This window comes from Mesoplodon bidens (genome assembly GCF_964165515.1).
Source record: "Mesoplodon bidens genome assembly, chromosome: 2".
Taxonomy (NCBI): domain Eukaryota; kingdom Metazoa; phylum Chordata; class Mammalia; order Artiodactyla; family Ziphiidae; genus Mesoplodon; species Mesoplodon bidens.
In genome coordinates this window covers 62,968,727-62,985,130 of record NC_138177.1, presented here as the reverse complement: position 1 = coordinate 62,985,130, position 16,404 = coordinate 62,968,727, and the positions used below count along the sequence as shown (strand labels likewise).

General features: G+C 44.0%; 1 protein-coding gene across 2 annotated transcripts in view; it reads left to right on the top strand.

Moving 5' to 3' along the window:
* Window positions 1-16,404, top strand: part of SMYD3 (SET and MYND domain containing 3) — a 754,146-nt gene that overhangs the window by 726,575 nt on the left and 11,167 nt on the right. For both annotated transcript variants that reach the window (XM_081224651.1, XM_081224650.1), the window contains one exon: window positions 9,021-9,129. In XM_081224651.1, the coding sequence (XP_081080777.1) occupies window positions 9,021-9,129 (109 nt within the window). The remainder of the gene's footprint in view (window positions 1-9,020; window positions 9,130-16,404) is intronic.

Genomic DNA, 16,404 nt, shown 5'->3' with positions numbered 1-16,404 from the left:
AGTGGAACTTTTCTTTCTTTTTTTAAAGGGAGAAACTTTTTTAAAATTTATTATTTATTTTTATTTATTTTGTCTGTGCTGGGTCTTAGTTGCTGTGTGCAGGATCATCGTTGCAGCATGCAGGATCTTTTATTGGCGGCAGGTGGACTTCTTAGTTGCAGCATTCAGACTCTTAGCTGCAGCATGCATGTGGGATCTAGTTCCCTGACCAGGGATCAAACCCAGGCCCCCTGCATTGGGAGTGTGGAGTCTTCCCACTGGACCACCAGGGAAATCCCCAAGTGGAACTTTTCTAATGAAAATCTCACTGCCATTTTTTCCCGAGGGATTTAATAACTAAATTATAGTTATAGTATAATTCAGTCATACTGGCTGGCCTTTTTGAAATGTTTCAAAATAGTATTAAATATTCCACACCCTATAAAAAAAAGTGCTGTAAGATATGAGACGGGCAAAAGCCAGACAAAGGACAGTACTCTCACCATTATGAGTATTAAAAAGGACTATTTGCATACAGTGGAGTACCATCCTGCCTGCCTGGAAGATTCTGACCAGTTCTTTCCACTGTGTTGCATGCAAGGCCAACTGCATGGACAGGCCTATGATGTCTCCCTGCTGTTAGCCAAACTGCCAGTGGGCCAGGCAGCACGTGAGCAGGTCTGGAAAGAGCATGAGGAAATTTGTGCACAAATCAGCATTAAATGAAACTAAGCACACCTAAGTTGAAAGTTATAAGTATGGGCAATGTCTTCTCTGTTCATTTTTCTAAAAAGAAAGTTAAAACTCAAACTTTTAGGTTCAAAATTGGACACTTAACCCTATCTGCATTATAAGTCTTTCCTTAAGGAGGCAGCTCCTGGCTACTCAGCCAGTATCTTCTCAATTTCTCCAGACCCCACCAGGCTTCTCTTTGTGTTCCTACATATTCAACTTGCATTTAAAAAGAAACAGACAAACATACAGGTGATCCAGGTGGGCCTTTTGGCTGTTGGAATGCAACTATTTTGGTGCTATTAGGCTATCTTTTTTACACTTTGCAACAAAATTGAGTGATTTTTTTCCCATTGTTTATCTCAATATGGGTGTAAAAGTGCATCACAACTAATTATCTTACATCCACTATCCCTGGAAACTTAATAATACTAGTTTGTGTTTATATGTGGTTGACAGTCCCAAATGTTCTCCCATCTCTTTTCTTACCATCAGGTTAATTGTAATGTGAAGTGGTCACTCTGCTAACTGCTTGGAAGAACCAGGTCTTAAATCCAAATCTCCTCTAACTCCCTCATTCTAATTTACCTACCATAAAACCTCTGCTCCAGAGGCTGAATTACATGAGCATTTAAAATAAACAAAAAGCTCTCTTGTACTTATTATCTGATGTAGAGATTCTTTCGAACAATGGATCATATACAAATAATTATAAATTGTCAAACTTCTGAGCATAAGAAAGCTCTGCCTTGTGAGTGAAGGACCTATTTGGTGGAAATTAAGAGAAGTAGAAATGCATTCTTTGTGTAAGGAAATGATCCTTCTTACTCATTTTATGGCATAAAATAAACCCAAGAAAAATCTCATTGCATTGAGACAAAGTCTCAATGTAACACTGTAAAATACCATTGTAATGTGTGGTGGGTTATAAGAAGCACTATGAATTTATTTTCCTATACTCAGGTGGCAGGAGGTGGGGTGTGTGTGGCAGAGCCATCTTTCTCAATGCTGTGGGGCTGACAGCACATGTCACAGATGGAGCAAGAGGTGAGGGTTCAATCTAGGCTGGAAGCCAAGACCTTTTTCTTTTGGAAACAAGTGAGAATTCATGACCCTGATCCTCCTGTCACCAACAGAACCAAGCTGTAGAGGTAATGGAGAAGTAAGGCTTCATCACCCCACTTGAAGAGCAGCACCTCTCCAGACTAACTGTGTGAATTAATTAAGAAATGGTAAGAAATAGTTCTCCTTGTTCTGAAGTTCCCAGTATAGTCTGTCTTTTTTTCTTTGGTTTTGTTTCCCAACGTCAGGATCTTTTTTTTTTTTTTAACTAACAACAACAAAAATGTATCATATTACAAATAAAGCTACCCTACCACAAAGGCATAAATAACTTCCATACAGCAGCTGGTTTAACTCAAACAGACCCTAAGGAACATCTTATGACTCTATCTGCCTTTTAATGCTTCCTTGTCTCAGTTACCCGTGGTGTTTGACAATGAGTTTCTACACTTGATTTAAGACCTAGAGCAAAGCTTCTTAATGCTGAGTGTGAGCTGCTGTTACATCTGCTGTTCTTCTAGCTATCAAGTAGTGTTGATCTGATGTCTCAACAGTGTGGAAGGCCACTGTATGCCACTCATTGTGTGTATCATTTCATTTCTATATAAGACTTAGAATTAAGTAAAATTCCAAAATCTTCTGAAACTTGGGGCAGTTATCTACCAGAGTCCATAACTTCTGAAGGTGAAAAAGTAAAACCCAGTGTCCTGCTTTTTTAATTAAGAAAAATTTCAAACATACACAAAAATAGAATAATATAATGAACCTTCATATATCTGTTATCGTTTCAATAATTATCAAGATCTTGCAACACTTATTTTATCTCTCAACTTACTTCCCCCTCTTTTCCCCTCATTTGAATTATTTTATTCTTTTTGCAGTTCTTAGCTTTCATTACTTTTGAAAATTCTCAGCCATTATGGCTTTAGATATTGCTTCTGCCATTCACTCCCATCTCTCATTTGAGATTCCAGTTTACCTATACGAGACCTGTGTTCCTCTTTATTTTCCATTTCCTCATCTCTCTTTGTTTTGCAACTGATATATTCTTTTGACCTGCCTTCCAGTTCTCTAATTCTTTCCTTGGCTATGACAAGTCTGATGTTAAACTATTGAGATCTTAATTTCAGTTTTCTATTTTTCAGTTCTAGAATTTTCATTGGTTATGTTTTCTATAATTTCAATTTTCTGCTAAAGTTCTTTTCTATTATTAAGTTTGCAAACATACTTTTTATAATTGTTTCTTTTTTTTTTTTTTTTTTTTTTTTTTCTTTTTGCGGTATGCGGGCCTCTCACTCTTGTGGCCTCTCCCGTTGCGGAGCACAGGCTCCGGATGCGCAGGCCCAGCGGCCATGGCTCACGGGCCCAGCCGCTCCGCGGCATATGGGATCCTCCCAGACCGGGGCACGAACCCGTGTCCCCTGCATCGGCAGGCGGACTCTCAACCACTGCGCCACCAGGGAGGCCCTATAATTGTTTCTTAATTGATTTATTAGAGCCTCAATATCTGCAAACCTGTAGGTTTGTTTCATTGTCTATGGTTTTCTCTTGGTTTTCAGACAGTTCTTGTCTTTTTGTATGCCTGGTTATAATTTTACTGAATGCAGGACATTGTATAGAAAAATTAGAGAGATAATTGAGATTCAGGATTATGTTATCTTCCTTCAGAGAGAATTTACTTTTGCTTTTGGGAGTCAGGGTAGAAACAGATCACCTTACTCCAGTCAGGGTTCGAAATGATTCAGTCATTGGGAGGGCCAGTCTGTTTCTGGCTTACCACTATTCCTGGATTGTAGCCCTTTGGTGGGGCTCACAAATGAAAGTCGGGGATGTTTACTAGAGCTCTTTCTCATCTTTGCTAAGCCCTGAACTCCAAATTCTGTGTCTCCATATCCTTGAGACTGCCAAAACTTCTGCTCAGCTGTTTAGCCTATCTGCCTCTACTTTCAAATCAGCAAAGGGAAAAGCAGCAACAAATGTAAGGATCACCTACTTGAGCTTCTGCTCTTTCTGCCATTTTGCCACATTCAGACCCCTGTCCCTCTGTAGTTCTTTGACACCTTCAAACAGATTTTTTCTTTTTTTTTTTATGGCCGTGTTGGGTCTTCGTTTCTGTGCGAGGGCTTTCTCTAGTTGTGGCAAGCGGGGGCCACTCTTCATCGTGATGCACGGGCCTCTCACTATCACGGCCTCTCTTGTTGCGGAGCACAGGCTCCAGACGCGCAGGCTCAGTAATTGTGGCTCACAGGCCCAGTTGCTCCACGGCATGTGGGATCTTCCCAGACCAGGGCTCGAACCCATGTCCCCTGCATTGGCAGGCAGATTCTCAACAACTGCACCACCAGAGAAGCCCCAAACAGACTTTTATAAATATTTTGTCTAATGTTTCTTGTTCTTAGCACAGAGTTTGGTCTGAAACAAGGTAACCCACCATTGCTGGAAAGAGAAATTATGCTGAAGAAATTTAAATCAAAACTCAGTCATTACATCATTTTATCCATGCATACTTCAGTTTGTATCTCTGAAAAATATGGACATTTTCTTACCCACAATGCCATTTCATGTTCAAGTTTCCTAGATTGAATCAGAAATGTCTTTTTACAGTTATTTTAAGATGCAAAAGGTCTACAAATTACATTTGACTGTTGTATCTCTTAAGTCCCTTTTAATCTAGAGTGTTCTCCTCCCCTGCCATCTTTTTCTTTTCACGCCATTGACCTGTTGAAGATCCTGGGTGAAGGTCCTGTAGAATTTCCCATACCTCGAATTTAGCTGGTTGCTTTTATTTGTTCCTCTATCACTTGTTTTTCCTATGAAATGGAATTTAACTTTATGGGCTTGATTAAATTTAGTTTCTTTGTTTTCGTTTTTGTTTTTTGGCAAGGATCCTTTATAGGTGGTGTAAAATCCTTCTTATTGCATCATATCAGAGAGCATGTAATGTCTGGCTGTCCCGCTTTAGTGATGCTAAGACTGATCGGTGGGTTCAGATGGTAACAACCTAATTTATCCATTTAAAATTTTTCCATCATTCTTTGATCTACTGATTTCATCTAGTGATACTTTCTTCGTGGATTCTTCAAGAGTTGCAAAATGCTGGTTTTTCTAACTCCATCATTAGAATTGGATTTCACATTAATCAGCTAAAATTCACATTTATCAGCTAAAATTCATACATTATAACTATTCAGTTACTCTAAAGTACAGTTTATACAGTTAAGTTAAGCTCTTGTTTTAAATTCAGTGATGTATTTTATATCAGTTCTAAAAAACAATCCTAACAATAAATGGTTTTTCCTGTCATATAAATGTCAAAACTGCTACCTGTAATGAAGCAATGTGATTGGTAATTGCATCATGTGGAAAAACCTCAGCAAGACCAACAACATAGGTCCTGCCATGTTTTTCTCTACCCTCTTTTAACTTGAGACATTCCAGTTCCCTGACCCTCAGCCTCCTTGTAGAATATGGCAGCAAGATCTTGGTGCTTATGGGTCTGAATTAAACTAGCATGTGTGCTGCTGCTTTTCTCTGCTTATTTAAACACCTTCTTCCTATACACTTATTCACCTCAGAAACACCAAGGGCACTTTTTCCATTCTAGGCCCAGCATCCTGGACCACGTGATTGTTAGCACTGTACCCATGAAAAGAAAATTTATAACACCCAAACAAGTAGAATGCCTTGCTGAATGATTTTGTTATTACATAGTTTGCTTGTGTTTTTTGTGGCGGCATTTTAATTTCTGAATCTTGGAGTCAGCTCTGACTGCCAGACCCCAGCAAGTCTCCAGGTCCTGTTGAATCAGCTGTAGAACATTTTTTGCATCAGATCCTTCTTTTCTGTTCCCATTACCACATCCTGACTCAGGTCTCTCTGCCTCTAGAGTCTCTTTTCCAATTTATCCTGTTTGCTATTCTGATGAAACACCCTCAGCTCCTCTGTAGTGCCCAGCTGCCTGCAAGCAAAGTCTAAACCTCCTAGCTTGGCATGGATGCGTCTGCACAGCCTGGCCTCAGGTGTACCTCCTCTCCCGCTCTTCTTCGCTGCCGGTCAGATCATGCATTCACTGGCCCTTTGTTTCCAGCCTCCTGCACCATTGCCAGAGCTACCCGCCCTTCCCATGCCCCACATGCTCTCCTAGCGGCCCATCACCTCTTCCAGTCTGAACCAGCTCAAGCTCTGCTGCTCCAAGGAATCTCCCTGATCACTGTGGTCTCCACTGCTTCTGGAGCACCCATTGTCTGTGCCGTGGTCTGGCAGCTCTCACAGTCCTCTCTGTATCATAACTCAATTTGCTTCATATCTGCAATTAGACTGTATACTAAGCAAGGGCAGGGACTCACCGTGGGCTTCTTGCATCCTTTATGCACTGGGCACAGTACCTGGCCTCTCCTAGCTACTACACCTTACCCTCACCTGCCCACTCAAACTCCTGTTTTAGTCCTCGCAGTCCTCAGGCATCCCTGATTCCTTCTCTGGTTCAGGCTCTCAGCCTGGCCTTGATTCCTGACAGTCCTGTGATTGAAGACCTCTTGCAGGCCTCCTCTCATCACTGTCACACGCGGTAAAGTTGATGAAAGCCCATGCTCTGGGTAGAGAACTTCTCCCAGCAGGAGTGAGCTTCACCAGTTTTCCTTGGGGTGCTATTCCAGCAAATAATCATGATGCTTATTCCATATGTCAGCTGGGAGGCCTCCAGAAACAACCCAGGCACACACTCAGCACCCCTGCCAGAGCTGTTAGCCTGCTCCGTAAATATTTATGTGGAAGTCCCCCTCCCAGACACTTCCTCATCCTCTCCTGATTAAACTCCACTTCATTTTTTAATATCTTTAAGCAACCAGAGCAAGTACCTTTCATGGAGTAATTATGCACCACTTCCTCTGCCACCATAGAACCAAAGATTTTCTTTCCTTCTGCTAACTGATGTGACACACATCCACTTAATGGAATGATTATTAGTATGAAATTACATTTGGGCCTTTAAATTTAATTATGCCACATTCACAGCAATAAAATAAAGTTCCAAATGCAGCTGTGCTTTTCAAGGAAGGTGTCCAAGGCAATTAAGTACAGGGTAGCGGTGTCCTATATTTAAGCCTTTTGTCCGGGGATCTTATAATCTTTTTCACACAAGTAGATAATGATGTTCATTTTGTAAGGGGGAGAGGTGATGTGACTGATCTCTTGGCATGCTCAGAAGATGATGGAAAATCCAGGACCCAGGTGTCCCCTTTGTCTCCCCCCTCCCCTCCCTTTTCAGTTCTTTAAAAGAAGCATGGCCGACCTTCTATTAATTTAAATACCTCTCTCTGAGGTACTGCTTTCCACTTCTTTAAGAGCCTGAATGAAAAGAGTTTCTATATCACATTTCATGTGGGGAAGAGTTGAGGTTCAGGGAGAGGGAATGGTTGAAGATAGTATACTAATCAGAGAACACACATGTCTCTCCTGATAAAGCTTCCTCATCTCTATTACACAGTAGAGCCTAAATGTGGGTTCCATGACTAGTTCATAAATGAAAAGCAGAACAGTGCTTGGAACATGGTAAGCCCCGTATAAGTCATGACTCAGGGTTATCTTTTGGAGGCCTACAGGCAATCACCTATGTTCTCTGGACGGGAAGCATCTGGAATGCACCCTTGCTCGTGCCATCCAACGGTTTGGATGCGTTTCCGTTCTCCCCACCAAGACAAACCTTCTCAGATCCTGGGGAGCCAGGTTAAGTCCTCTTTCCCTCTTCCAGGAAACCCTCCCTGGTCCAACCAATCATCATAACTCTCCTTTTCATAACTCCTGTATCATTTTCTCAGTTCATTCCACACACTTGAACTGAACATTGCCGTCTACTAGTTAACATAGACTTCATCGGGACACTAAATCATGCTCTATTCTGTGATATTTTTAAACTGTGGTATGAATGTTTGCTTTGTGTCTCATGGGGTTATTGGGCCTTGAGGGAAAAGATCATATATATACAGTATAGTATGTCCCCCAGCCCCAGGATCGATCTTGCACATACAGCAGGAGGTCAGGAGACTATCAGGCTAGGGGATGTGGGGGGCAGAAGATGCCAAACTGTACACATGTTGTTGAATCTAACATAATACATTCTTGTTGAATCGAGTTGAAATAACACTGGGTCTGAAACATAGCCCTGGCTTTTCATTCTTCGGTCCACTGCAACACCCTGTTCTATTCTGTTGTGTATGAAAGAGGTCAAGTATGTACAGAGTTCCTACATGCAACACAATAGCAAACACAGATGGGGTGTCTGAATCCAAAGAGTTCAGTGATATATATATATATGGAATCTAAAAAAAATGGTTCTGATGAACCTAGGGGCAGGACAGGAATAAAGGCGCAGACGTAGAGAATGGACTTGACGACGGGGAGGGGGAAGGGTAAGCTGGGACAAAGTGAGAGAGTGGCACTGACATATATACATCACCAAACGTAAAATAGATAGCTAGTGGGAAGCAGCCGCATAGCACAGGGAGATCAGCTCAGTGCTCTGTGACCACCTAGAGGGGTGGGACAGGGAGGGTGGGAGGGAGACGCAAGAGGGAGGAGATGTGGGGATATATGTATACGCATAGCTGATTCCATGTGTTGTACAGCAGAAACTAACACAAATCATAAAGCAATTATACTCCAATAAAGATGTTAAAAACAAAAACAAACAAAAAAGCAGAGTACAGTGATGACAGAATAAGTGCACGGGGCCTGTAAGAAAGGTGGACTGTGAGGAATGATGGACTCTGCACTGAGACTCAGGGGGCTTTGCGGTTAAAAGGAGCGTGTGGGCGTTTCTAGATGGGGGGTCCTGAAAGTAAATGAAAATTCATTTACTTAACAATTATATACTGAGAGGCCAGCTTCTGATCCAGGGCTATCCTGGTTGTTGGAGCTTCATGGGGGAGGCTGGAGGATAAGATTAGCACCTGGTCCCTACACCCCCTGCCAAATATAAACGCAGAGGTCCAGATTCTCTTCTTTTAGTGTTTATTAGAGAGGTATTCCAGTCCTGTCATTTTTTTCCCCAATGCAAAAGGCATTCTGGGGAACAGACCAATAGAGTGCTTCTTCCCTCAGTATCATGTTCTCCCGGCTGCAGAGCTGATTCTTCTCAGTGGCTCACTGACATTCACAGCCAGCATTTCCTCCCTCTTTCATAGTTTCCTGACTATGCTGAATGCACCAGTGAGAGCTACTGACACTGTTTGCCATTTGTTTTCTTCCAGGATTTTTTTCCCAGGAAACCATCCCGTCAGAGGCGTGCAGGTAATGAAAGTTGGCAAATTGCAGTTACATCAAGGCATGTTTCCCCAAGCGATGAAGAATCTGAGGCTGGTGAGTGTGCCAAGATCGCATGTAGTTCTGCCTGGAATACCTTTTCCTGGTTGTTGCTAGGCCTCTTCCTTGTGATTTCTAGCAACTCTACACACGTGTGTGTATGCACGTGTGCAAGCACACATATGTACACACACGCGTACTTGTACACAAACACGTACCCATAAATGTTAAAAACCAGCTTCAAAAAAAAAATGATTTGTGATGTTTGCCGATCTCTTTGGTATAAACATGCCCACCGTTGCTGATTTTAAACTACCAATGTCAAATCAACCAGTTCAAAAGAATCAGTAAAATTTAACAATCAACTCCTACTAACTGGTGCAAACTGGCCTCAGACACCACTGCGCCTGTGCCCTTCTCCACCGTGGACAGGCCACCCTTGTCCATGCCTCCCCCACCCACAGAACAGAATCCACATTCCCAGCCCCTTGACCACCTGTCTGCAGACTACCTTTACAGCCTCGTCACCTCCAGCCTCCCCCCGCCCACCTACACACACACACACACACACACAGCTGGCGTACATTGAGCCGCTCACCGTTGCCCAGGCATGGTCCTTTCCAAGCTGTCTCCTTTGCCTTCTATGCCCTCCCCCGACCCCAGCCCCTGGGCCTGGCAGAACTCTACTGACCCTTTAAGGCCCAGCTGGAATGTTGTGTCCTCCCTGCCCCCCTACAACTCCGCTCACTCTGCCAGCTGAGCACTCATCACAGGGCAGCAGGAATACCTGCTGCCCCGTCCCCCAGGAGGCTGTGAGGTCTGGGACTTAGGAAGTATTCACTGTTGGAAGAAGGGAGGAAGGGAGCGAGGGCGAGAGGTCAATACAGTGCTCGCGATAAGTGCGGAGAAACTCAAGGGGGAGAACTGGGTCTGTGTTGGAATGCAGTGTTAAAGAGTGACGCCTGGGGCCTCCCTGGTGGCGCAGTGGTTGGGTGGGAGTCCGCCTGCCGATGCAGGGGACACGGGTTCGTGCCACGGTCCGGGAAGATCCCACATGCCGCGGAGCGGCTGGGCCTTGGCCGCTGAGCCTGCGCGTCCAGAGCCTGTGCTCTGCAACGGGAGAGGCCACAGCGGTGAGAGGCCCACGTACCGCAAAAAAAAAAAAAAAGTGACGCCTGTCCTCACCCTCTCAATGAGTCTCCTCTGCCACTAGGGCCCGGGGCTCTCTGCTGTCTTGGCCTTTCCACCCTGGCAGAGCTCCCCCTCACCCAAACCGTGGCTTCCAAAGGCAGAGCTCATGTGCTTGTCTGGTCCAGGCACTGGTGGCGGCTATGGAGAGCTGGTGTGTGGGGTTTCATGGGCAGCACCTGGCACTTTCCCAGGTCCTCTGGGCCACGATGCCCTTGTCTGCAGAAGGGTGGAGAGACCCAGGCCCTGAATCAGGATCTCTCAGGGAGTGTCTAGGGGCTGGCTGATCCACATTTAGATGAGAAAAATAACAAATGCCTAAGGGATTCTTAAAAGTGAGATGCCCTAATGCTGGTTTTTGTTGAATGCTAGCCCTGTTGCCTTTTCCTGATCTCTAACTGAAATCAGCCCGTGGTCAACAGGGAGAACACTAGGATTCCTGAAGGTGTCCAGCGCTTCCTGTTCTCTTTGCCTTGTCTGACATCTTTACCAGACTGATGGAAGAACACTGGAAGGCTCCTGCAGTCTCAGGAGAACTTTCCTTTTCTGGTCTGGCTAGTGGTTGTCAGTCAGTCAAATCAGTTGGGCAGAAAAGACTCACTGAGGGTCTACTATGTGAATGTTCTGACAGGAAAACAACGTGGAGGAAATTTCCCAAGTATATGATGGACCCAACCCAGGGTCACCTCCAAGTAGGTATTTTATAAGTGATCAAATTAGTCCTTGATGTTTTATGGGGCTAGAAATTATTAATACTGCTCACATGTACATGACTGATCTGGCCCTCATGACAGATGACAGCCATCTAAGGCCAGTGGGCCAGGCATTTTCGTGTCCATTTGAAAACTGAAGGAGCTAAGGCTTGGAGTCACACTGAACCAGTCTGTTGGATTTAATCTAACATGTGTTGATTAAATGCTTCTATTAATCTGAATAAGGCCCAGTGTTGTCCTCACAGTTTAGTGGAGGAGACAGACATGCGAACAAATCATTAGATCCAGACTGGAATCCAAGGCTCTAGACTGGCCCAGCAAATAACTGAGACTCTCTAGTAAGACTCAGTGTAGAAATCCCTTCAGATCCCGCTGAGCTCCTGGTGCCAACTCAGAGGAGGATGTGAGAGAGAAATCTGAGGGGATTCAGATCTTTTCTGCTCTTCACGTGAGGCTTTATCATTGCCATTGCATGCAGGACTCTTGATGGAGACATCTCATACCCTCAGCTGCAAAGACAAGCGTGAATGAACCCACACTGATGTCTAGATACAGATTTGCAGGATATTTGTGGGCCAGGAGGATCACCAACCCTTCTTTTGACACTCTTATTGCCCTTTTATACCCTTCGTGCCCTGTTCCATTCTGTCTTCCTCACGTCCTTCTTGTGAGCTTGCCTCGTTTCCTCCGGAAGCCTCCCTTGGTGATTGTTTTAGCATCTTCTTCTCCTGGTACCAAAGATAAGCCCACATATGGACCCTGACAGCTGCCAAATGAAAGACCTCGGAGCAGCATCAAAACGTCTGTCATGAGGCCTGGCATCAGTTATGGCCTTACCCAAACTTCCTGCTTGGCTATGGAAAAGACACGGAATCTCCTGGGTTCTGATATCGACCAGAAAGCAGATGTTCACCCCAGCAGTGTCACGTATTAGGAAGACACTTGGATTCAGAGTTCAGGTTCCAGTCCCGTCATTTACTACTTTTATGACTTGAAGCAAGTCTCAATCCCCCTGAATATAATTTTCTTATTTTAAAAATGAGGATCATACCTACCCCATAGAGTTATTTTAGAAGTAGATAAGGTAGTGTGTAAGGGTGTGTTTGGCTGAGTCCCAAGTGTTTTGAGAGTATAAAGGATTATTATTGTGTAGGAACCCTTGTTCTGATCACTCCCTCACTACCCAGTCCCTTTAGCACTTGCGTTTGGAGTTTGGGGTTATACAGTGTTTCCCCTGTTGAACAATTATATTATAGAACTGCTCCCCAGCAGTTCACATGGGTGTGTTCCATTTCCTGGAGGTGAGTGGGAATTCCACAAGATACCTTTTGTATCTCCTGAGGCTACCAAACCTAGACACATGCCCTGAACACAGCAAGTTCTATCAAGTACCTACTTGAATGAATGGATTTTTTAATGAGAGGTCTTTTTTTCTTTTTCTTTTTCTTTTTTTGCGGTACACGGGCCTCTCACTGTTGTGGCCTCTCCCATTGCGGAGCACAGGCTCCGGACACGCAGGCTCAGCGGCCATGGCTCACGGGCCCAGCCGCTCCACGGCATGTGGGATCTTCCCGGACCGGGGCACGAACCCATGTCCCCTGCATCGGCAGGTGGACTCTCAACCACTGCGCCACCAGGGAAGCCCAGAGGAGAGGTCTTTAAAAGCACCACCCTAGCCCTGTTCTTTTAGCTAATATGTATATGTACTATGTATGTGGCTAGTGGGCCAGATCTCAGGACATATGCTGACCGTAAGGTTCTGCTCACCCAATTCCAATGTGTGGCAGGGGTTTTCCCACTTCAACAAGCAATTCTCAGACACAGCTGGGTGTCCTACAGTTCAACTCAACTCTGACACCATTTACCTGGAGATGGCATCAGATCCCACTGCCCCACGAGATCGCCTTCCACACTCCAGATGCCAGTCACAAGCCCAGGTTGTCACATACGCTTCAGACTGACTGGCTATAGCTTAGAGGTTCCAAGGATGCCATCATGGTTTTGATTAATTTGCTAAAGCAGCTCACAGGATTCCAAGAAACATTGTACTTAGTAGATCACCAGTTTATTATAAAAGGCTATAAATCAGAAGCAGCCAGATGGAAGAGATGCATATAGGGCATCTCTCCGAGTTCACCACTTTCCATGAATCTCCATGTGTTCACCAACCTAGAAGCTTTCAAACTCTGTCCTTGTGGGTTTTTATGTGGGAAGGCTTGTGGGAAGGCTTCACTACAGAGGCATGATTGATTAAATCACTGGCCATTGGTGATTGATTCAACCTCCAGTCCCTCTTCCCTGAAAGTTCCAACCGTCTAATCATATGGTTGGTTATCCTAGCAACCAGCCCCCATCCTTAGGTGCTTCGAAAAGTCACCTTATTAAAATAATAAAGACACCTTGATCATTTTCATCACTTAGGAAATTCCAAGGGTTTTAGGAACCCAGTGCCAGAAATAGGGATGAAGACCAAGTATATACTTCTTATTGTATATCACAGTATCACACAGAGGGACAGCCTGCACACCTCCATCTTTTTGCAAGTTCATAGGACCTGTGAGTCTAGAAGCAGGGCAGCTTCGTTCTGCAGACAGCCTCTCCTCCTGAGCTTTCTCGGGGCTCAGGTAACACAGAGAGGGGCAAGGGAAGATATATTCTTGCCTTTTTAAACTGATGTTCTCTTTAGACTGGCACCCCCAGACAGTCTTCCTTAGAAACTCTGGAAATAACAGGATGAAAGAGTTTGAGTAAGGGTTTCAAAGGCTGAGTTTGGAACAAAAATGAGAAAAGCTTCAGAAACAAAAATTAGTTACAGATTCAATTAGGCCCAGCCTCCTCCAGGAAAGGAATCCTCTTAGCCCAGCTCTGATTTGGTTTAGGCTCCCATCTCCCCTGGGCTCAGCTGAAATTCTTGTGATTGCTGCCACAGGACAGTCCTGGGGTCCCTTCACAGTACCTCCCTCTTGCTTTCTCCTGTCTCTAATCTATTTTCATTTCTTTCCATTTATTTCTTAGAAGAATTTTGTTAGCCACTAATTTGACTTCTTGGACCTCAGGGGCAGCCATTCTCATCTGGCCTGTCTTGTCAGTGAGCCTGCTTCTTTTCTGTGAGCTCTGCACGCTGCCAGCTCCCTCACCCTGGGCTAGACTAGCTGCTTTTTTAGTAGTGCCTTGTTAACTGAAGGCAGGCTGGAAAAAGGCAAACTTCTTCCCCCTCAGTAACCATTTTTTATTTAGGTGTAAATTTCTTATATTACACTGTAATGTTTTTTCTCTTCTCATTTCATTACGTTGAAGCATTGTACACTTTGAGGATCTTTTTAGCTTTTTCTGGATCTGAATAGGGAGCTCAGGCCCAGTCCCCAGCACAGCTCCTCTCATACCCACATGGTTACTAGCTATTCCAGCTCATCTAGGGAAAGCTCCAAGCACATGCTGGTCTCTCTCTACTCCAGCCTGCCCCCTGATTTCAGGCCCCTCTAAATGGATGATTTAGAGCCTGCAAGTCTATTGCTCCCATTTCTTAATCTGCTACAATGATTTTTAACCTCTTTGATCATGCTCTTACTTAGGAATTGTGTGAGGACCACTGACTCACCAGAGAAAATGAACATACATTTTTTTTAAATTGGGGTATAGTTGCTTTACAATGTTGTGTTAGTTTCTGCTGTACAACGAAGTGAATCAGCTATATGTATACATATATCCCCACCCTCTTGGACCTCCCTCCCACCCCAGCCCCCCATCCCACCCATCTAGGTCATCACAGAGCGCTGAGCTGAGCTCCCTGTGCTATACAGCAGGTTCCCACCAGCTATCTGTTTTACACATGGCAGTGCACATACGTCAATCCCAATCTCCCAATTCATCCCACCTCCCTGCCCCCCACCCCGTATCCACACTGCACAACACTTTTTTTTATATTTGGTGGGGAAGGGGGTTTAGGGACCACCTGAAGTCTCTCCATGGACTTTCTATAGACCCGCGGTCTCAACGTTAAAAAGCTCTCCTCTAAATGCATAACATCACCTTAACGTGTGGACAGATGGGAGGGAGAGGGGGAGGACAAGAGGGCATGCAGAGGTGATGTGCCATAATCATCAGCAGTGCCTTCAAAGAGTTGTTTGGCAGTCCCTGGCTCTGATATTTATGACTGTCCCCTACTGACTTAAAATAGAGAATATCAGTTTCAAGAGTATGTTTCTGAACCAAAAATGAGAAGATAACTAAGAGAATAATCATAAAATGAAAGCATAGTGATTAAGTTACATTACAGGAAACAAGCAGAATTTTACCTACCAGAAAGTGTAAGCCCAGCAGTGACAAGGAACCAAGTGAGGAACCTGGACTTGTACTTCCACCTGGCAATAACATGGTGTCATCTGCCATACTCCTGCTGGAGCAATATTGGAGAGAGCCAGCTAAAACAGAAAGTTTACATAAAATTCAGAATCTCAACATAATACTCAAAATGTCCACATTTCAATTGAAAATCACTCGTCATACCAAGAACAAGGAAGATCTCAATCTTCATGGAAAAAAGTCAGTCAACAGATTGCAACTCCAAGATAACAGATTTTAGAATTATCTGACAAAGATTTTAAAGCCAATCATAAATGTGTTCAAACAAGCAATTACAAACATCCTCGAAACAAATGAAAAAATAGAACACCTCAGCAAAGAAATAGAAGATAGAAAGAAGAAGCAAACAGGGCTTCCCTGGTGGTGGTTGAGAGTCTGCCTGCCGATGCAGGGGACACAGGTTCGTGCCCCAGTCCGGGAGGATCCCACATGCCGCGGGGCGACTGGGCCCGTGAGCCATGGCTGCTGAGCCTGCGCATCCGGAGCCTGTGCTCCGCAACAGGAGAGGCCACAACAGTGAGAGGCCCGCGTACCACAAAAAAAAAAAAAAAAAGAAGAAGCAAACAGAAATTTAAGAACTGATAAATACAATTACCAAAATATACAGACTGGAGCTTAACAACAGAATGGAAAGGATAGAGGAATGAGTTAATAATGAACTTGAAGATAGGACAATATAAGCTGTCCAATCTAAAAAACAGAGATAAAATGACTAAAAAAGGTAAAATTGAACAGAGCTTCAGGGACCCATGGTACCTATAACAAAAGATCTAACAGTGGAGTCCCAGAAAGAGAAGAGAAAGAGGGCAGAGTGGAAAAAGTACTTGAAGAAATAATACTGAAAGCATTCAAATTGAAAAAAAGTAAAATTCTCTCTCATCATAGATAACATGATCTTATATGTAGGAAACCCTAAAGATACCACAAAAGAAATTGTTCCAACTAAGAAATTCAGCAAAGTGGGAGGATGTAAAATTAACATGCAAAAGTCAGTTGTGTTTCTGTACACTGACAGGGAATGATCCCAAAAGGGAATGATCCCAAAAGGAAATTGAGAAAACAGTTCCAC